The sequence below is a fragment of the Clavelina lepadiformis genome, chromosome 2, assembly GCF_947623445.1.
Source record: "Clavelina lepadiformis chromosome 2, kaClaLepa1.1, whole genome shotgun sequence".
NCBI classification, from domain to species: Eukaryota; Metazoa; Chordata; class Ascidiacea; order Aplousobranchia; family Clavelinidae; genus Clavelina; species Clavelina lepadiformis.
In genome coordinates this window covers 5,046,158-5,068,193 of record NC_135241.1, presented here as the reverse complement: position 1 = coordinate 5,068,193, position 22,036 = coordinate 5,046,158, and the positions used below count along the sequence as shown (strand labels likewise).

Genomic DNA, 22,036 nt, shown 5'->3' with positions numbered 1-22,036 from the left:
TTTATAAAGAAACATCCGTTCAAACTGGTTTATAGGTTCAGTTCCAGTTCGACACCCTGATTACAACGGTAGCGTCCTTGCTGGGTATGAAACAAAAAACTCATGCTGCATTATTGCGTCCAACGTTCGAACCATTCGGTTACGGAAATGACAAAAACTAAACACGACAATACTAGACAAGATCCGTAAATTGGAGGTAAAATTGTTTGTAACCTTATGTTTAGCGTCTTTATATGAAACATACTATACAACAAACAAGGCTATACTTTTTTATTTTTATTGATCACCACCTTCAATTTTACGCTTTGCGGAAATATAGCCGATTTGTTCAGCGCCACCGACATATCCGCCAAGATCCATGCCCGTGATACGCTTCTGAAAATTTGGACCGGTAACTACAAAGATAGGCCTAGTTGTGTGTGTTTGTATACTAGGTTATATATAGGTAAGTTGTAACTGTAAGTCTATAGGTGGAGTCCATAGCTGCAGGTTTCATACGCCGACCAGGGATAAAGGTTGAAAAATGGCAACGACAACGTTATCAGAGTGTAATCGACAACGCAGTTATAACTCCGTTATCTTTTCTTCTGTTTTTATCCTACATCCAAACGGCCGGTCTAGTGCAGAAGTTTAAAAGCACAGGATACCTTTGCAAACTAGACCCCAGCTACTCAAATTGTGACGTCAACTGGTTGTGCATTTCTGCACCAGACCCACCCAGACACCAGTGCAGTGTACACTTTTGGCAGTTGGTACTTTAAACTTTTAAATTATTTTTAAAACCTTAATCCTGGAAGTAAATTTACAAAATTAGGGTCTAGGCCTAGTGCACAAAAGTGTTACGTTATACACCATTCTATTGGGTGGCAAGATTTTTTCGATCGCCTATATTTAACAATGGAAATTGTCGACCCACTTGGATTCTTTTTTAAATTACAAACGTTCTGGGCATTGGATTGTACAAATTTCGCTCAGTTGAGTTTTCAGTTCATTTTTTTTCAGTGAAATAGTGGCAGCCTTTGCCAGGAACATCACAGTTATGAAAATTTCTCATGTAATGGGAATTGGGTTAAATTTCTAGTCAATATATAGACTACTTATAAAATTAGTATCAATGTCATTGCAAGCTAAAACTAAATCTGTTGATAAAATACTTTATCTTGTTTTGAATTAGGCTATGTTTTTACTAACTTATGCCTTACCAAATAACTAACTCATGAATGAATCTACTAACTGGTTCTTGTTTTGAATTGGAATATTAGACTTGTTCTAGGGATCAGAACGTAAGGCCAAATCTATCACTTAGTAGGTTGATGTGGTTTTGATTACACTTTCTGTTTGGAAATTTTCGGTTTGTTCAAAAGTATTGATTTTTTATAGCTGCAAATGCTGTAATGAGTTCTTTCACATCTTATGTGTCACAGGCTGAAGAAGAAAACAGGGTAAGGGAATGATTTGTCAATCGCACTTAAAATTTACAATTTTTTTGAGTAGGTACAGTATTTCTTAAATTACTTGATTGCTTATAACATTAATGATAGATTTTGGTTATTATATGTATAATTGTATATATATATATAGAATTTGTGTCTTATGAATTGTAATTAAACTAAGACCTTGTTTTTTAATTTTAAAATTGATAGCGAGAGAAAAAACTTTCATTGGCTTATGACAAAATATATGGACGTCCAGATGAGGAAGTAAATGAAAAACTTCTGCCTGGAGAAATTGCTATCAGCGTTGCCAAACAAGTATTAATGACATTATTAAGAAAGAGTTAATCAGTTTGTTGTAAGATTAAACAGCTTAATTCATGGCATCAAAAATGTTATGAAAAATGATTGTACTCTTATATGCGCTGTTGTATAACTTGTATTTGTGATTACTATGCAACACATTTTGTAATAGGTTATAAAATACTGTGTACATGATGATCCTTCGAAAGGTGTATCTGGAACCCTAATTTGCACAAATTTTCGACTTATATTTATTAGTCCGGACAAGCCAGAATCTGATTTGGTAACAAGTGTTTAAAGTGTTTATATATATAATTTAATATTCTGTATATGGGTAATGCTATCAAATATTTTAAAGAAGATATACATTTGTGGTACATAAAATTTCAGTTATGATTAGTACATACAATCAGAAGATCAGCTCAACAATGGTTATTTAATTGTTTTTAGACTGAACTTCGTAGTCGCTTTTTAGGAAAGCAAGATATTTCACTTAGCGGCATTGATTCAATTAATGTTGGTAGGTAGCAATTGATGTTATGTGGATAGTACTGAATAGTATATTCTTGTGCTTGTATATATAATATATAAAAAATATGTTTTGTGAAGTCATTCACCTGCAGTGATTAATTTAACCTTTCCAAAAAAGAATTTTGTAAGAAAGTTTCTTATCAAAATTATGTTATATTATCCTATGACATCAATATTTCATTTGTTTTATCTCACAGAGTATTCTAATTCAAAACAAAAAAAGCTTGTGCCAAGTTCAAATATAAAAGATGGTATAAAACGGCTTGAAATCCACTGTAAAAATTTCCGGATTTCAGCATTTAATTTCAAATTTACAATGGCGCCAGAAGGAAAAGGGGTATGCATGTGAACTTGTAATTATGATAATGATGACTTTTCTTAAAAGGAACTCATGTACCATACACACTGTTAGCGTGACAGTTGACGATGTTGTTACAAGTCATGTTAAATGGTTTGAATTAATTGAGTTTTGATATGACCATCACATTGTCATATAAACCAGTGGTTCTCAACCGCCGGTCCGCGGACCGGTACTGACCTGCATCATCTTTCCTGCCGGTCCGCCAATTATATTGCAATTTTATATCTCAATTGCAAAATGCAAAATGTTGAAGGCTTGTCCATGGATTAAAGAAATAAAACATCAAATTTTAAACTGATTTATAGCTTCGCCCGTTCCGTAATTTGCAGCAGTGTGACGTAACATAGAATTCATGGTCTACTTTGGACTTTATCGTACGTCACAATGCTGCAAGTGTTGTGCCCAACTGTTCAAAAGTAGGCTGATTTTGAAGGTCTACCGGTCCGCAAAATTGGTTTTGAAATTTTACCGGTCCGCAAGCTAAAAAGGTTGAGAACCACTGATATAAACAGTTACCATTAAATACAATAATGTGGATCTATATATTTTATGCACAGTTGTATTACTCAAATGTCACCTTAGTTTTCATATTTCAGGTTGTAACAGCCATTTTACATCATGCATATCCAGCTAATGTTAATCTTTTGTTTGCTTTTGATTATGACCCGGGTAAAGATTTCAATGAAGGTGGTACAATTAAATCAGGCATGATGCTGTTATAATCATTTTTTGACTTTCATACCTATAGCATAGGCTTATAATGCTCATAGTATTAGAAAGCTCTGTTCACAAAATAAACATATTGCCATAGTAAAAAATTATTAAAACAATGTGTTTTGAAGTATTCAATCTTACTTACGGAGCTTGTTTAGATTGTACTATTCCTTTGTTTCGTAATTACCGAGATTGGCAAGTAAAGTTAGAAGAACATAATATGGAGTTAACTTGGAGAGTTTCATCTGTCAACCAAAATTTTACAACTTCGGAAACGTATGTATAATGAAAATTTATATACACTTCATGCAAAACTGCATCTACTTCCTTTTGACCGATATTCATAATAGCCAATAGGATATATAGTTGTTGTCATTATGGATGGATGTGCTTACATTTTGGATTAGTTTATTTCACAACATGGCTTAGACATTTTCATGTTGATTTATTATGTTTCTCTTTCAATATTATTCAAGAATAGCATTGTACAGCTCTTATCCATCTACATGTATATGATAATAATATTACTTAATTTACAACATGGAAACAGAACTTATGATTCATACTTGTGTGTGGACTGCACTATGTTCAAATTGGTACCTGATACAGATCATGTTTTGCTGCAGTTCTGTCTCTAGAGCAGTTAATGATTTACCTTGCTGTTAGTGACATGTCTCACTCTCTGCTTATTACTGTACTGTGTATGCCAAATAATGCTGATGATGTTATCTATTGTATAAATTGGAAATGTAATTACTACTGTTTGTTTTGCCCGATTGAGCAAACACAACATTTAATATCCGTGATTGTTGTAATATTTCTTGAAAAGTTATGGAAAATTATTAGCATATGTAGGTATTAGATTGCACCCTAACCCTTGCCACATATTTTATTTAGTATGGGAGAGTTTCTTGTGGTACCTATTACTCTTACAGACAACGAGCTCAGGGAAACAGCCAACCAGTATTACAATAACCGTCTTCCGGTAAGTTTTTAAGTGTATGCAGCATATACAAGTGTATGTGACATCAAACTTGTGTTTGGGAAAAGCCGGAATTAGCTTGCATTCTTTAACACTATTTTGAATAAATCAGTGGTATTTGACGTCAGTTACCTATGTATTCAGCTAATATAATTGCTTGAGTTGCTCATTTAATGCTGATACTGTCTCTGTCAAACTGTCCTTGATTTTTCCATTATCAAACTTAATAAGATTTAAAGACCATTCAAATATGAGGAGCCAATTTTGTGACATTTACAATTTTTAATTCATGTTATGTTTAACTGCTTGCTCTTGCTTATGAGGCAGTTTAAAATATTATTACGGAGGTATATACATGTGTGAATGTTTGTTTGATGGTTTGACCTATACATGATATTTTTAATAAGGCAAGCTATTTTGTATGGTGCAATTCAATTGTGTAGACTACAAATTAGTCTAAGTAAAGACCAGGACAGCTAATTTTTCCTGAAACGTTGAGGACTTTATTTATCCGTTGATACATCACAGGCCTGGTGTTGGTCATCCCCCACTGGTTGCACTTTGACTCGATCTGCTGAACTGAGATCAGAAACAGAGTTTGTTGCTGCTGAGAAGAAGTTTTATTCCGCGATACAGAAAGCAGGACCTAATGGCAGCCAATTGAAGTACGTTGTTACAGTCCGTAGCTTCATTGCTTTTTAAAGCAATTTCTTGATTTCGTAAATCATTCTTGTTTATGTTTTTACATTATAATTTTGTAGCAAGGGAATTAGTTGTTATGGTCATTGGTCACACTGTAGTGGAAAATGTAAATTCTTCTATGAAGTTCATTCGTTGTTTTCCAGGATGGCCCCAGCATTGCACTTTGCTTTCACTCATTTGTCTTAAATATTTTTTTCTTCATGGTGTTGCAATTATTTCATGTTATCAACATTCTACAGAATAATAGATCTCAGTGAGCTTTGCCCAACCCACTCGCAGTTGCAACAGAGTTTTACGAAGTTGAAAAACAACTGCACACCAGGTTCATGAGAGTTTTGAGTTGTCAATGCGTGATTGTGCTATGGTAGGTCGAGACTAAACCAATTCCTCTTATTCATGATTCAGCTACTGAAGAAGATTACTGGCACTCAGATTCAGCTTGGATCTTGTCGCTGCATCATTGCAAGTGGCTGCAACACATTAGCACTGTGCTTAATGTGGCTAGTGAGGCAGCGAAGTGCCTGGTCGAAAGAAACCAAAACGTCATGATTCGAGGTATGACCCGACAGTTGAGAATACCACAATCTATGGTTTTCTACAGAAATCTTACAATATAGCGGTAGCAAATGACTCATTAAAAATATGCTCTGGATCAAATGCTGTCTTTAGCATACTTTTTCTACCTGGTGTACGATTCCCTCACTGTTTTTTCTTCAAAACTCCACAACAGAACAGTCCGGAATAGACTTATCACCTGCCGTGACTTCCCTGGTTCAAGTGATGGTTGATCCTGTATGTCGGACACTTGATGGATTTCAAGCTTTAGTTCAGAGAGAATGGGTAGTTGGGGGATACCCTTTTCTTGTCAGGTTAGGCCACCTGAACCAACCCATCAAGCAGAAGACTGTTAACAGCGTCATCACTGCAACGGTGTCTGATACCACAGAATCCGCACAGAAGATGGTAAGTAACGTTTGAATAAAGATAGTCAGTAGAACATAATTTAAAAAGAAAAAGCATAAAAAATAAAACTAGTACAAATTGAAAATATGAAGAAGTTATGCAATAGAAATTGGGCTTGAACCCAACAACTTTATTAGAAAGAAATATGAGAATACAGAATTCTTGACGTGGGAAGTACAATGTACTTGTACTTTCTTTTAATTAATAAAGATTTGTTCTTATACAGTCACCTGTATTTCTGTTCTTCCTGGACTGTGTGTGGCAACTGATGAGGCAACACCCGAGTGCGTTCGAATTTTCTTCTACCTTTCTTACTGTGTTGTACGACGGTACCAGGGTACCAATATTTGATACATTTATCTTCAATAATGAGAGGCACAGACAAAGAAGCATTAAAGCATCTGAGGTTAGTATATCATGAATATGTCAATGGTCATTATAACAGGATTTTGTACTTTAAAGCTTTCATTATGATGTTTGTTGCGAATTTTTTTCATCGTAGGTTTCAAATCTTAATGCTTGCTTTGTGTTTGTTCATGCAGCGCTGTTTGAAAAATTCTTCGTGGGAAACATTACCTATTTGGAACTGGCATATGCAGTACGACAAAAATGATATGAAGTTGTTTAACAACCCACTTTATAGGTATATCATGCATGTGTGCAACTTTGTACACCTATCATATTACGTGCATTTACCGATATGCTGCACAGAATTACATAACTTTACTTCTGATTTTTCATCTGTATTTTAACCTTGATGTTGTTATGTTTAGAGTGCAGTTATCCGGGTTGCATACACTATGTGACTCCGTATTATCCCCTCCTGGTTGTAAAAAATCTCGAGTCAATCTTCCACTCCGTCTCGACATTTCTATGGATTCACTTGGCATAGAGAACAGCAATTCAAGCCTTCCATCCCCAAGCAGCTTCCCGGATCTAAGGAAGAAATCATTACCAATGAATTCCTTTAATCAATCCCTCTTGGATGTTCCACTTAGAAACTCCTCAGCATCTGAAGAGCTACAGCTTCACTACAACAGCCAGACAGGAGTGATGGCTATCCTTGGGACAGAAACTCCTGAAAACGACAAAAAGAAAAAGATAGGGTGGTCACTTCGAAGAAAACGAAGTGGGAAAGAAAAAGAATCAATTGACCCCGAGTCCTCCTCGTCGGATGCTATTCCGGCAGAGTTTTATCACTGCACGATGCAAGATCTTACACGACCACCTGCTGTAGTACAAGTTAAACAAGGTTAGGTTGTAAATTGTCACTAGCCAACATTTGATTTTTTGTTTACAACATTTCACCAGCTAGCATTGTCTTTTTCATGATAAAACTTTACAAAGTAGTTTGGCGAAATGCAAAAACTAACAGATCTTCTCAATTAGTTATTAAAATACGCAATCATTAGATTAGTCTCGTATTTTAGATCATGCTTTGGAAAATTAAAAAAAACCGAATTTATTGAGAATAATTGCATCACACTTCATATTTCCTGGAGTAATGCACTGACTGAGAAAATTCTGCATTTTGTTATCAGCCTTTACAAATTCTCTAACTCCCTTTATCTTCCTTTCCAGATCAAATAATTTATCCGCAGTGCGGAGTTGCAAACATGCGTTTGTGGAATGCTTGTTATTTGAGGTGGATTGCTTGGTCTCAGCTGTTTGGTGGCGGCCCCTCCTCAATTTACCAGCAGGAATCGTTATTATATGATGAAATTTATGCTTTGCACTATAAGGTATTCATTGCTTCCAACACACACAAAAATGTATTTTTATGCCTTTCATGACCTAAACTGTTTTCTGACCATACAATCACGGACAGGTTTTAGAACTGAAGAAACAACTTAACATCATCAAGACAAACCATCTCAACAGCAGTGTCTCTAGTGATGAAAGTGGAATGTATTTTTGCCATTCCCCGGCACCAGAAAAAAACCAAACTGCCGCATTGGATCCTCCAGACACACCGATCTTCCTTCCAAATTTCTATCCTTATTCCCCAATAAAAGATATTAACAGAAAGTCTGTCTTAGGTGGGTAAGATTTTTAAGAATGATTGGGAGTAATTATTTCATTAAGCAATTATCTATCAAGTGACAACAAAGTTGTCAGGACTTCAAAGTTTTGACAATAGTTGACTCAAGTATGAAGAGCTCTAATAAAAGAATTTGCATAACAGTGTGTCATTTCATGTTAATTTAGAAGACCTGTTATTACTGGTAGACGCCACCCTTACAGGAAGCTCATATACAGTTGGCTATTCAGAAAGTCGACTATGTGGACACATTGAAATTAGTAACATCCAGAGTAACCTATTTTTCGTCCATAGGGTCACCATTAACCAACTTCCTACGAAGCAGTTCCCTGTTTAGCTTCGGATCACGAAACCGCAATAAACACACCAGGTCCCAGTCAGATTTTTCCCATACATCAACTAACCAGGAAAAGAAATTATCCGTCGCTCCTACCAGTATGGTGACGTCTTCATCATCGGACAATCTGCAAGAAGCTGTTGGAGGGCACAGTTCAATAAGGGCGAAACCCCCAAAGAAGGCTCTTATGCCTCCTAACAAGCCACTGGTACCACCGAAGGAAGCAATAAGCTATGTTTCCTCGGTTTAATTTCTCGTGTTTAATGAACTTTTGTTAGCCATTTAACCAAATCTCTGATTTTGTTTTTAGTTGAACTAAAGTTACGAAATCAAAGCATACTTTTACTTAAGTTCCATAAATATTCCTGACTTATGCCTCGTATAGAAAAAATCATGATTTTCAGCTTGTCAGATTAGTTTCTTACAGGCTAGTGTTTGGCCAGAAATTCTCTAAATCACTAATCATAAAAAAGTGGTCCAGCTTACCTCCTATCTGAGTTCTGTTTAAAAGGTGGCAATTCAGGTTTATGGAAGAAGCCGTGCTAGACTATTTATTGGCTTCATTATTTTTTGTCTGCACAACATATTTTGATAAAACAAAGGGAACTTTTTATGCAAACAATTATAAGTGCACTTGTCTTTGCTTTTCCACCTTTTCATCATGCATGTTCATATACAGTTGACTTTTTCGTACTAGCTCAGAAATGTCAGTACTTACTAAAGTCATGAATTGCGTCAAACTAATATATTTCACCGTTGTGGACTGGTAACGCTTGCATCAGCATGATACTGCTGCTATTCAATTACCCAAGTGAGTGTTGAGTGCAAATTGTTTTGTCGTTTCGTGTGCGCAATTTTTTTGCCAAAGCGTTTAACCTGGTTTTCTTTATGGAGATGTCTTGTGTTTCCTACAATTTTGGGATCATCCCTTGCACTTAACTGCAGTCTGCAATCGATGTTTTCTTTTGATTCATTGGATTATTGTTCTTGAGATGTTCAGATCCTGACACTTATCGTATGAACTGTGTCCTAACTGCTTTTCTTGTTTCTCACTTTTTGTCAGTCCAGACATAAATTTAATTGTGGTACGGTTGAATTTGAATCGCGGAACGCCAATCAGGTGTGCTATTTGTTTGTTCCATCATGTGACGTAGATGTCAAATCAGTTCTCAGTTGAAATTCATTGATATTAATTTAATATGATTATGATTGTGGTCATTAAACATTGCTCGTTTTTTTCGTGATCATGTGACTTAGCTAGATATTTAATAAACGTTTTCTTTCATTCTAGCTATGATATCTAGTTGAAGATGCCTTTAATACTCCAAATTGTTTGATTTCAACGTCTCAACATTCTTTTTCCTAGTGATTACAATTTGTGATCCAAGTGTATCACAAATTATATTAGGTAACCAGCTTTGGGCAACACAGAAAGTTTGGAATTTTCTGTAATAAGCTGATCAGCAAATATATTACTTATAAGCTATGCCATGAGCAAAAGTAGTTGTGTCAAGTTGCCCCTGCGTTCCATTAAGTTTAGAATTTGTTTGCAGGCTCGGTTCATATACGCCATTAATCACTTGTAAATATTTATTAGCGCCAAACTCATTTTACTATAGAAAAAGCAGCAAGATTAAAAAAGCAAAGTTAGTGTAATATTTAGAAGTAGGTTAAAACATGCTGCAATATCTTTACAAAGACGCTACTCCCGCTGAGTACCTGCGCTAGAAGCAGCAGGTTTCTATTTCAAGCACATTGACATTGGTTCCTCTGTTCTCCTCCGGCGAATCGCATACCATCTTTGGCGTGTCCCCGATTAAATGTTTCACCTCGTCTCTAACGTTGATCAAATTGCAGTCGCAGAATATCGGGTTACCAGCGAAATGAAACGAATAATGATTCCTATACATGCAACCGAAAAATACGACCATGAGAGTAAGGTATACAAACCTCCACTATAGTGGATCTTAATCTTTTTTTAAAATCGGAAAATACAATCCAGATTGAAACAAAAGTCTAAAGAAACATGGTTTACAGAAAAATCTAATTTTATGCCAACAAATTTTCAGACGGTTCTTACTCCCGTGTAATAAAGATACCCAAAAGATCTCTGTCAAAGAACCGAAGTTTGTTGTTTTCCAAATGAATCTGATGATGAAATTCATTTTTGAACCCAAACAAGCGAAAGCTCATTGGGTGTATATCACTGATTCTGTTATTTTTCAAGTTTAGATACCAGGCTTTAGGCAGACCCGTGAAAGCATCTTTATGGAGTGTACGTAGTAAGTTACCTTCCATTTCTAAACTCTAAAGAAACAAAATCTGTATTGTTATTGTAATTGGCGACAGTTTTCATTGGTTAATTATTTAAAACTGCTTAAGCAATATACTTTGTAAACATTATTCACAGATGTCACTACCTCAAGGCCTATAAGATACTTGAAAGCACGGTTGTGTATGGTGTCTATCCTGTTATTGTTTAACTTCAGAACTCGAAGGAGTTTAGACTTTCGGAAAATGCCGGCTGGTAGCGCTCTCAACTGATTATGGTTGAGATTTAAAAGGTCCAGCTTTCGTGGAAAACGCACACCTACATATCTTCAATTAAGTCATTGTTTTTAACCAAAAAAATCTAATATATAAGTTATATGAATTTTACTGCTTTTATACCTCGAATGTCTTGAATTTGATTATTTTCAAGATCTAGTGTTAACAAATTCTTGATTTTGGTTAAGCCCTTGGGAGGTAGTGCTGTCAACTGGTTCCCTTTCAAAGTTAGTCGTTTCAAGCTTCTGCAAACAAGTTTTAGAAAATATATCATACATGTAACTTAAAATATACAGCTTTTCGTCACCGTATCGCTTTTCAATAAAACGTTTTTACAACTAATATATATTTTGCAAGCTCTAACAGTTAGAAATTTCGGTGTGGTAACTGACGAAAAGGATAAAAATATTTTAATTTTACCTTATGTCTCTGCCAATCCTAAGTTCAGTGGCGTTATTTTCGTTGACAATGAGGTCTGTCAGTCGTGTGAAATTCGAAAAATAATCCAAATCTATCACCCGAAAGTTGTTGTTGCTAAATGACAAACCGGTGACGTTTGCTGGGATTCCCGGTGGGATTTGATCCAAACCTTTCCCGTAACAACTTACGGCAACCCCAGAGCATTCTAATCTTCTCAATTTTCCTAAATATACAAGTCATACACAGAAGGAAGGTGTAAGTTTTAGTCTTTTTATTTTTAGGTACTTTTTAGTTTGCTCGGAACCCGTTGTCGGCTCGGTGGCAGAGCGAAAAGCACCTGGCTTCTATTATGTCACAAGGGTTTGATACCTTGCGTTGCGCTACCGTTGTAATGTCTTCGAGCAAGACATGAACGACGCTTGCTCTTTTTCAGTGTGACTGGGTAACAGTTCCAAACTCGGGCAATATAAAAATATCAAACAAACAAACAAAAAAATTTGTTTGTCGATCGGATCTTGCACTAAAACAAGCTTGGTAACCGGGCTTAAGCGATGAGGAATCATCTCTAAGTCGTGCAAAGACTTTCCTCAGTCGGAAAAGATTGTGACATCATACCAATCCAGATAAGCTAATCATGCCTTCAAACTAATCACAAACATTCTATGCTGCTGTTGGTATCAGTTATAGGCTTTGTCATTGATAATAATAAGTAAATAGGGTATAAATATTTCAAATTGAATATGGTATTCCACTGTATATGTACCTCTTCTTTTACAGATAGTATTTTCGCAAACACACATTTCCGGGCATTCTGTAATTGTTTGGTAACTGCATCTTGCAACGTCAAATAATAGAAAAATCGAGAACACAATCAGACAGTTGCTATGCATTATTCCTGTGCTATGAACCCAGACTTTTCTATAAGTACAGTAGACCACATTTTGCTTAGCTTGCAATCATAACAGCAGTATTGCATATATTCTGTCGCAAAGGCTTACCTTCCCGCTATTATACGTCTCTTTATAAAAAACCTGCATCTAACAATTACAGGAATCTGCATTTTGTACATGCAACACATTTAACTTTTTGCCTTCAGTCTGTTGCTTTACCAAGCCTGCTCTGGGCCGCTGATGTACAAAGATTTACGCTCCATTGATTCATGTACATCTGCAATGTAACGTTGACTGACATGCAACAAACTCCAGTTGGAAAAGCAACTCTTTAAAGATTGACCGGGATAAGATTTTTGACCGGATTATAGTATACTCTTAAGCGGCGAAGTAAACTAAGAACAACAAACTACTCATGCGAAACAATTTAGTTAAGCCTATCACTGTAAGACAGCCTTTAGCGAATACGTATGATGGAGAGGAAAGTCGTAAAATTTATTCCAACGATAAGAAGCAATTAGTAAAATTTCGTTTACAATATACGGAATTCATAGAAATGCACAAAAATATCCCACAATTGTAAACATGACAGTGCACGGTATAGCCTATAACGCTATATATTGTCATTGATGATAAAACAGTTTTGATGATTTTTATCCGCGCATGTGTTTTCATTCGTTTTCATGATTTTCCTAAGACGCCCATATTTTCCAATGTTTAAGTACAATTATAACAACATTGTATGTTATTTTTGATTGGTCAATTGATGGTGATGACGGCGACTTGATATCAAGCGATTCAATTAAATAATTACTGCAGACGAAAATTAAAACGTCTACTTCACAACAAGGTGAGTAAAATTTGAGAAGAGAAAACAAAAGTCAGGTCTAAATAAACAAAATAAATAAGCCATCCAGGACACAGTGATCAATGGAATTTCAACGAGAAATGACAAGCAAGTCGGGAAGCTTTGAATTCGCTTTGGCAAATAAAAATTACAAACCAAAAAAATCATGTTTTAAAATTAGCTGTATGTACGAAGAAGTCGCAGCTCAAACAAGCGAATATAAGCAGATTAGGCTCATATCAGGCGCCAATACGCTATAAACGCCTTTGTTAAATAAATAAATAATAATTAATAGTCGCTTGTGGTTAGCACCTAATTTAAAGAAAAATGTTTTCCGTTGTTCAAAAGAATGTCACAAATGTCACTAAATATGCGTTGCTTTCTTGTACCATATTTAAACATTTAAAAATAATTTAACCTGTTTAACTTTACTTCTCACGTATCATTACATTATGTTTGCTACATACGTGGAAGATATTTATAGCTTTGAGGCGGATTAAAAGCTTTGCCCACTGCAGTGACATTTTCGCTGACAAAACGCTCAACAATACCGACAGGTTTTCCGGCAGTTTCTCCACATGAAACTTCGCAGAACTGGGTTGTTACATTCTTTGACGTAAGTTTTGCACACATTAGCAACTTCCGGTTTGTCTTCACAGTCAGGAATTTCTGCAAAGTAATCACTTCTTGTTAACATGTACGTTTTAATGAATTAATATTATTTTATTTCACGAAAATTAAGAAAATGAATCCGTCATTTCCTTCCAAGAAAATGATAACACGCTAATCTATCTTTAACGATTTACAGACGATATTCAAGATAAAACCGTAGGAGTAGGAATGGTTAATCGACACCAAACCACTCCTTTTTCTACCTCCATTCTTGAGCTGACAACATGCTAACGAACAATTTATCTCTGCGAAGTGTGAGTAGGTGGCGCACATGTGCAGCTTCTTGTAACAATTTCTGCCGGTATTGCTCAGCCCTCTGCATGGGTTGTATATTTTTCGGCCTGTTTGCATTATAAAATGAATAATTTACTCTAAGCCTTCAGCTTGTTGTTGACAATAAAACAGCCAACTTTTATATAAAATTTCATAAATTTATTTTAAGACAAAGCATTACTGAAAAACTTCCATTATTTTTACATTGTATACAGTACGGTCATGTATAGGCTTTATCTACAAACTATAACTTATATTCATGCAAGAGGATTATTACTTCATTACGATGCTAATCAGGTTATGTTTAATGTTTTGTCTCTTTAAGACCATTCTATTCAGTTTATGCTTGATAACCAAAATTTATCATTCTTCCATAGCAAAACCATTCCTAAAAGGTAATCAGGAACAGTATATGGTCCATGTAACAATTGACACTTACATAAACCACCAGCGTCATCGCCCATATTTTCTCGTATCCAAGGTTCGAAATTAACCACGTTGACGTAGACGCCGTAGAATCCGGCTTGGGCACATCCCTTGCCAAACGACGTAATACCGGCCAAGTACCACTCGCAAGAGTCTTTACGTTGACAGGCCAGTGGCCCACCAGAGTCTCCTATACAAGAAACAAACCGTGTCGAAAATAATTATGTTACAAAACTGACAATTCTATTTCAAAGACGTTTTAAAGGCCACTGCGTCTCGTCACCTTAATGCTTTAATTATAGCCAATGTTGTAGTAATTAGTGTCATAACGTCGTGCCTGTACAGTTAATTACCTGTGCAAGCGTCTTTCTGCCCTTCGGGATAGCCGGCACACATCATAGTTTCTGAGTCTATGTGCTGGTAATCTTTATACGACTGAGCGCACATATCGGTTGACACAATTGGCAAGTCCACCTCCAACAAGACATCGGATGGGTTGAAGCCAGTAGATTCTGGACATATGTAGCATAATTAATTATTATGCCTAATTATTATGTTAGTTTTCTTTTTGTGGTGAGTAAAGTTAGATATAGCCGATTGTGGTTTCCCGCCTTATGCAAACACAAAATCGTCTATTTTATTAGTACACAAGAACCATCAATAGCGTATAACCAAATAAACTTACCGGTTCTACCAAAACCCGTGGCCCAACACTTTGTTTTTTCTTCAGGGGTTTCCCCGCATGGAAGACAGATTGGTTGGATTATTTCTGTGTCAAGAGGAACTGGTTCGTCAAGCCTGATAAGGGCGATGTCACTTTCATAGACATCAAATTGCTCGTGTATAATTACCTGTGTTAAAAATACAACTTATGGTTTACAAAATACAACTACAATACAAAAACGCGATTGAAAGAAAGTAGTCATTTTCATTGCAGGTTATCGACTCACCTCACTGATACGCCTTTGTATTCTCCGGCTGGTGTCTACCGATGTTAGCCGAGAGCTTCGAATTGTTCCCAAGTATACAACCATGTATCGATACGAATTTTCACTAAAACAACGATGTCAACGTTATAAAAGTACAAGCTTGATAAAAAAATCCAGCCTATACATGCTAGCATTTCCGATAGCTTGTCTGCTAAGAGTTCAAATCCGTGGTTCGACGGACTGCGCTTACTCAAAAGGCCTATACTGGATTACGTCTTACTTGAGATCGAAATTGTTTGAGATAAAGCTATATACATAAGTTTTATGGCTAACCTGAAGCAATGGGCAGCTGACAGCATCCATCTGTTTGAAATCAGCGTGGCCCCGCAATGGGCAGCTCCGCGAAACAAGATTTCCGCCTGATGCAACAAAACGTTTGTGACTTTGTGTGAAGAGTATTGCTCAATATTGACAGATGCAGTTGTCAGGATGTTTTCAATACAGCAAACATTTTACAAATCTAAAAGCATACGTGTACAAAGCGATTATTCTTACCATCCAAGGCCAAGCTGACGCAGCCGCTCTCATCCCCCCATAGACGCGCTCCGAGGTTAATATCAAGCTGACTTCGTCGAGGCTTTGTTGTATGGTGGGCGTGATTCCACATGTACCTGTTATAAACATCAAGTTAAAAACTACTTGAAAAACCGAAGGCGCTGATTGACCTGTTAAGGCTTCATTATTAACATAATTTTCGAATATGTTTGAAAACGCCACCCACCCAAAACCTTAGGTAACAAATCGCATTTAACTCAAACGCTACAGTATATTAGTTTGACTTAATTACAACAATAATATGCTTACTGTTTGTGAGTTGGCAGCATTGTCCACTTCTGTAGTAATTCATAGTGCCTGGTTCATCGCAACTGTATGCCTGGCAAGTGGATGAACCCACAGTGTTAACGCAGTAAGCTGGCAAGCCAAGAAAGCAAGAGTTGGTGCTTTCCTCACATTCGTTGATGTCTGAAATAGCGTGTTTCTGGTTAAACGTGATCTATACTGAGGACACATTTCTTGGAACTTTGTATGACTTTCTTCGTAAATTACTTTGAACAAATACAAAACATGCAAATTGCGAGAAGTAACGGCGTCTTTCTTCAAAAAGAAAAGTGACAAACGTTTTCCAAAACGTCATACCTTCACAAGTACGGTTGTCGGTCCCCAGTCGGAATCCAGCCTCGCAACTACAAATAGCAACATCCCCGGTCCAAGTACATATTTGATCGCATCCACCGTTGGTTGCGACGCACGGATCTGCACGGAAAATTTCAAAAAATGTTTTCAAAATGCTCTATTACATTCCTGCAGTTTATGTTCAAACCTTTTCATAATGCAACAGTAAAAGAATACTCACTAGATGAACATAAACCACACGTTAGAGGGCAGTATTCTCTTACAATCAATAGAGTGTTGCAATTTGATTTTTGAGTAGGACACTGAACAAGTCGGTCTTGACATGCACCTAAAATATATATTTTCAGACTACAGTTGTACCCTTATAGCATACGTTCCATCCATACGCTAACATTTCACACAGGTTCGAAAATGTTGTCCATGATTATCTTCGTGTTATCATAAAAATTACGATATTTTTGTCTCAAGTTATAATCACGTTCAAGTATAGGCATTATGTCATAATAAGGATCTGTAGTAAAGAACTTACCGGATATAGATATCAGTAGGGCCAAGACGGCGACAACTATGAAATTTAACCTGAAATATCTGAAAATAAATACAATTTCTATTACTCATTGTCCTGTGATGAGAAAAGAGACAACTATTTCAATTTGATACCAGTACAAAAAACTCAGATAAATCAGATAGAAACGCATAAAGAAAGCGGACTACTCAAATTTCAACGACGTTTCTATTATTTTATCAATCACTTTTACTAATTTTACGTTGTACATTTGTGTTAATTTTCGAGTACAATGTCTTAGAAAATACCAATGTGCTTATTTCTAAGAAGCACGCTTATTTTCACTTGCGTGCTTATTTTTATCTTATTTGTAGGACAGAGGTTCCTACTTTGGGCATTTGGACCCCTTTGGTATATACCATTTGGTGCCAAAGAGATATCAAAAAGTAAGAACATGCAGATAGTGTCTCCTTTTTTTATTTGGAACATTGGTTCCCTTCTCTTGTGCACTGTTTAAGGTAATATTCTTCTTTCGTTTCCTAGTCGTGCTTACTTTTGAGTCGAGACCGATGGCAACCCTGTCTATAGGTTAACATGTAATCTGTATATACTGTAAGTTAAACAACGACAGCCGGTTGGTTTGGGCTGACAAACTGCTTTGCCGTCAACTAAACAAATGAAATAAACGCTTTTCCCTTTAGTTGCGAATTTTCTTCTGACCTGTCTCAGTTAATTTTTATGTTTGATCAATTCGCAGGTGAATGATTAATACGGTGAGCGATTACCATAGAACATTCCAACGGTTATAATCGTGACCGCGCCCACTTTTTTAGCCCTATAGCATGCTTTGGCAACAATCATTGGGAACATTTTCTCTGAGACGTTGGAACTTAGACTTAGTTTAGTTTAGTTCTTTTAATTTTCGGAATTGATTGTTGTCAATCATGCCTTTTGAAAGTGGAAATGTTATCACTTACCAGGCATTGTGCTTTTTGCGGTTGTCTGCTAAAAATGTGGTTTTGTAAAATATATTTAGCAGAAAAGTACCAAGTTGTAAAAAGATTGCAGCGTTTTCCTTACACCATATAAATAAATGGAAATTTAATTTTGCCATTTATGGTAGGGTCAGTTCTGTGGTTTTCTCCGAACCTACAAGTGACTAATACCATTGTCGACGCAGATTGCTTCGTTAAAAATAACTTTTCACAAAAAAAGCAAAAGCGCGACATCTTTTAAAATAGCATTTACGTCAGCACAATTTACCTGGAGTATTCAATTGCAATAATCATATTTGAATGCGATCAAATGATATTGTCTCTATATAGTGACAACACACATGTATAATTATATATGTATCGATAGACAGTGTGGCAGACAATGGAATAGCCTTTAACAAATGAGACAGTTTGAAACAGGTGTGACTAATAATAAAAACAAACTGACTAATCAACTTGTAATAATGGAAATTGTATAGTCTTGGTTATTGCGTTAACACGTTAGTCAGACGATATTTATACGTCTTGCTGGCAGGGGTTCAGCAACAGAGACGTTTTAAGGTCTATAACTTTGACACATGTTCGTCCAAAGTACCAATAAAAGTGACTGAGTTTTAAATACCCATAAATCTTGTCACACATCCAGCGACGCTATACCATTAACCATAATGCAACTGATCTAATGCACGAAACGTAACACGCTAATTGCTGCGTATGACGTACTTTAACGTCACGCGGTACGTCAGGGGTTAAGAAAGCAAAAACACAGAAACTCAAAGCGAGCTTTCGTTAAGCTTAAATGGGTTGGGTCATGTCTTGTAGACTATTTTGGTTTAATATTATATACTTTTTGCAACAGGCAACGCTATGACGGCACCAACCGCGGAACATCGCACATGGCAAGTAATTTGCCACCATTAACACAAACTACGAGATAATTAAGGTAGCCTTAAGCAACATTATGTCGTTCGGCGGTAGCAGGAACCGATCATCTGTTCCGCTATGAGGCCTAAAGTATTTCTTGACCCCGAAGAAAAGGTCTGAAGAACAACCTGGTAACGTAACACAGGAAATTGCTTATTACTTTCGCTTACTGTGCTGCTGGTAGGCCATGCCATTTCCTGTTTTGCAGCTACACATAGCAGCAGTGAATTATCACACTGCATATAGAATATGTTCAGTATGTACGTTCGCGCTAATTATTCCTCGGGATGGTCATCAAACCAGCGAACAAACCCAAGTTGGGGAAAATCCGCTTGTTTGATTGTGTGTTCGGGAAATTTTAACAATTTTAATTCGTCACGTTTTTATTTGTTGTAAATTTCAATTGCAATATATAGACAATATCATGCGACTCTCGGGCAGTTTAATAAACGATTCAATGCTACATAGAGTTCGAAATTTATTTACATTAATCACCTGTTCATCTTTGCTGAATCTGTGTTCCCGATGTCGGCGATAACTTGTTGTTTTAAAATGCAGCAATTCCTCGAATTAATTATAAATTCTTATATCTGAAGAGGTTCAATATACGCTCTAGTTAGATAAACTATAACTTTGAATCTGCAAACCTTACACCTCACCTTTATAGTCAGCCAAAGGCAAAAGTGACGCAAAAGAAATGCAAACTATAGCAACCTCACACCTATTACATATGGTACAAAATGACAGAGACTTCTTAAAATATGTTCACTGTTCTCGGCTTACTATGAAAAATTATCACAAAACTTGTCTCAATACCCGGAAAAACCCCGTCGACCTTTGAGATATCTTGCATAACGACGCTTACCATAGGCCTCGCTATAGCTAATGGTGCGTCATGCAAATGGCATAGCGTTGGTGAAACCGTCATTTAAGTAGCTTGTGACCAGTGGCTCCTTCTACCGGACAGTACAGTGCTATTGTTTGCAATGTTAAGTCTTACATGAATTTAATATAATGTTACACTTGACTCACAGTTAAATAATGTTTGTTCGTAGAAAGTGGGTTTTAAAGCAAATTTTGTTGGAATCCTGATACCGTTAAAATTTCAATTTTCTTTAAAATTATAAGTTCATGTCATGGTTAAAACATTTACAACAGTCTAAAAACGTTACAGCTTCGTTATTTTTGTCTTTTAAGGAAGGAGCTTACCCTTTAGTGGCCCATTCTTACGCGCTTCAGTAAACTAACTTCTACAGCCTTTCCGTCACGTCAAATCATGCGGTGATGCAAACGGTTTATAGTTTGCTGCGTGCTGGATATCTTTTAAAACTTAGAAATTTAAAATAGCAAACTTAGCGCAAAAGCTTTCACTAAATTGCAAATTGCCTGCTTGCAATATCTTGTTATTTCTTAGCGATTCTATATTGAACAGCTCCACCTGTGGTGACGTTTTCAGAGTTTCCTTAATAAAAAAGAAAGATCTTTATCTCAGAAACAATGGAGGACAGACCAGTGCACAGTGTCAGTCATTATCAAAAGAAACAACAGAACTTGACTACAGGCGTGTTAGTCATAACTGTAGATAACAAGAATAAATCGTTTCTGTTCGAAAATAGCTTTTAATCACATGACTGACAGCAATTTCGGTCCAAGACATTTTCTGAGCTTTCTAACGCACTAACATTTAGGAAACGGGTAAGAGAGTTATTTGTGACGTACAAACATTAAACATCGGACCATCAGTGTCGAAAACTTCAGAACCTAATCTTTATAGTCGAAATTTCATGGTCTCTCATTATAAGTCATCAAGTATAAGACGTCTCAATTTGATCTATTTTACCAATTTATCAACATAATTATTTATCACAAAGTCTTTCAGATTGCTTTATCACCTCAAAGAGTACATTGTCATTTGCGCAACTACTGCATAAATCTACAAAATCTGATCATCTTTAATGTCTCGCATCTGTCGAAAAATAAAATTGGCCTCCGTTAACTTTTATTTAATGTTTTCATTTTCTATTATGCTCAGTTCTACGCTGGGATAATAGGTTGAAATTACAGCAATTGACGTTGTAAGGAAGGATATGACATAACACAATTATTCCGGAATAGACCAATCATTTTCATTTTATGTAAAAGTTTAACGTTCCGTATTGGGTTTTCATTTTAAACAAAAACGACCCCGTTAACCTTTCTTAAACGGCTGGAAACAAACCATCAGGAAGCATTGATTTTCTGCTATTTGCTACAACAATTTTTTCGGATATCCAAAGCGGTAAAGTCCCATATTTATACTTTTTGTGGATTTCGTGCAAGGGCATTGTCAGTTGCAAAACAAGTATCGGTTGCTCAAGAAGCATATAATAATTTATTTCAGGATCTGTTTGATTGATTTATTTTTCAAAGAATATGATTTCAAACCGACGCTATATAGTACGTAATGTACATGACCATGATGCGGACCATGATCTAATCACGCCTCTGCAGTCTAAACATTTGAATAATTTGTCTAAAAACCTACACGACTTTCAAAATAAACTCGTCGTTATAACGAAATGTCCGTTGTGGTTTTGAATGGCTATATCACACATTAGTCAAGCCTACAAAAGTGTGATATATCAGTGTAGATCGGAATCATTGCTTATTAGACATTAGCGACATCACGCGGCTTACATGATCTTTGTGTAATTCTATTATATCAGGAAGGAATTTTAAACCATTGTTACTCCACCGCCGGTACGAGTTCGTGTTAATTTTTCGGCGGTCTGCCATAAAAGCTGCTTCTAAATGTTATTCTTCAGGTATAAGGAAGCTTTTCTCAAAACGATTTATAACTTAGGAAAAACATGTACTACACTAACAAAAAATATCACTATTATTTAAAGAAAACAATTCATTTATTTATTCCATAACAGTGAGAAAATGGAGTAGTCTATTAAATTACTTTTAAATAAAAATTAAGCACCAAGAAATCACAGTTTCATTAAGTTGAAAAACAAGTAAATGATAATTAATATTTAGATATACCAAAATGGCATCTTTGT

At 36.0% G+C, this 22,036-nt stretch overlaps 3 protein-coding genes across 5 annotated transcripts; 1 reads left to right on the top strand and 2 right to left on the bottom strand.

Moving 5' to 3' along the window:
- Window positions 1-477: 477 nt before the first annotated feature.
- On the top strand, window positions 478-9,657 carry LOC143446374 (myotubularin-related protein 10-like). 3 transcript variants are annotated; one of them, XM_076945977.1, is made up of 19 exons: window positions 478-752; window positions 1,381-1,442; window positions 1,644-1,751; window positions 1,909-2,019; window positions 2,187-2,256; window positions 2,465-2,604; window positions 3,225-3,333; window positions 3,501-3,618; window positions 4,240-4,327; window positions 4,853-4,989; window positions 5,266-5,348; window positions 5,432-5,581; window positions 5,757-5,989; window positions 6,216-6,395; window positions 6,532-6,632; window positions 6,763-7,241; window positions 7,571-7,731; window positions 7,818-8,028; window positions 8,325-9,657. In XM_076945977.1, exons 2-19 carry the CDS (start codon window positions 1,395-1,397, stop codon window positions 8,615-8,617), a joined length of 2,820 nt encoding a protein of 939 aa, XP_076802092.1. In that variant the 5' UTR covers window positions 478-752; window positions 1,381-1,394; the 3' UTR covers window positions 8,618-9,657. The 3 variants fall into 3 exon arrangements, with proteins under 3 accessions (XP_076802092.1, XP_076802094.1, XP_076802091.1); XM_076945979.1 differs by lacking the exon at window positions 478-752 and having other exon boundaries at window positions 1,234-1,442; window positions 3,225-3,315; XM_076945976.1 differs by lacking the exon at window positions 478-752 and having other exon boundaries at window positions 1,234-1,442.
- Window positions 9,658-9,939: 282 nt separating this feature from the next.
- On the bottom strand, window positions 9,940-12,400 carry LOC143446707 (uncharacterized). Its single transcript, XM_076946464.1, has 6 exons — window positions 12,098-12,400; window positions 11,335-11,557; window positions 11,038-11,159; window positions 10,788-10,957; window positions 10,448-10,674; window positions 9,940-10,269 (listed from the first exon to the last, which is right to left on the bottom strand). Exons 1-6 carry the CDS (start codon window positions 12,222-12,224, stop codon window positions 10,092-10,094), a joined length of 1,047 nt encoding a protein of 348 aa, XP_076802579.1. The 5' UTR covers window positions 12,225-12,400; the 3' UTR covers window positions 9,940-10,091.
- Window positions 12,401-12,700: 300 nt separating this feature from the next.
- Window positions 12,701-19,700, bottom strand: LOC143446706 (coagulation factor VII-like). The gene is made up of 14 exons (XM_076946463.1): window positions 19,649-19,700; window positions 19,485-19,579; window positions 17,095-17,153; window positions 16,786-16,893; window positions 16,569-16,685; window positions 16,236-16,394; window positions 15,927-16,042; window positions 15,705-15,790; window positions 15,393-15,495; window positions 15,128-15,293; window positions 14,796-14,954; window positions 14,456-14,632; window positions 13,947-14,084; window positions 12,701-13,740 (listed from the first exon to the last, which is right to left on the bottom strand). The coding sequence occupies exons 2-14, from the start codon at window positions 19,490-19,492 to the stop codon at window positions 13,613-13,615; spliced, it is 1,524 nt and encodes a 507-aa protein (XP_076802578.1). The 5' UTR covers window positions 19,493-19,579; window positions 19,649-19,700; the 3' UTR covers window positions 12,701-13,612.
- Between the last annotated feature and the right edge of the window lie 2,336 nt (window positions 19,701-22,036).

Coding starts and splice junctions, on each gene's coding strand:
- LOC143446374 (XM_076945977.1), top strand. CDS start 1,395: ATGAGTTCTTTCACATCTTATGTGTCACAGGCTGAAGAAGAAAACAGG. Junction 3,619..4,239: donor AATTTTACAACTTCGGAAAC/GTATGTATAATG, acceptor TATTTTATTTAG/TATGGGAGAGTTTCTTGTGG. Junction 4,328..4,852: donor ATTACAATAACCGTCTTCCG/GTAAGTTTTTAA, acceptor GATACATCACAG/GCCTGGTGTTGGTCATCCCC.
- LOC143446707 (XM_076946464.1), bottom strand. CDS start 12,224: ATGCATAGCAACTGTCTGATTGTGTTCTCGATTTTTCTATTATTTGAC. Junction 10,675..10,787: donor AGTATCTTATAGGCCTTGAG/GTAGTGACATCT, acceptor TTGTTTCTTTAG/AGTTTAGAAATGGAAGGTAA. Junction 10,270..10,447: donor GGTATCTTTATTACACGGGA/GTAAGAACCGTC, acceptor TTGCATGTATAG/GAATCATTATTCGTTTCATT.
- LOC143446706 (XM_076946463.1), bottom strand. Junction 15,294..15,392: donor TACAAAGGCGTATCAGTGAG/GTGAGTCGATAA, acceptor TTTTTAACACAG/GTAATTATACACGAGCAATT. Junction 13,741..13,946: donor TTGTCAGCTCAAGAATGGAG/GTAGAAAAAGGA, acceptor ATTACTTTGCAG/AAATTCCTGACTGTGAAGAC.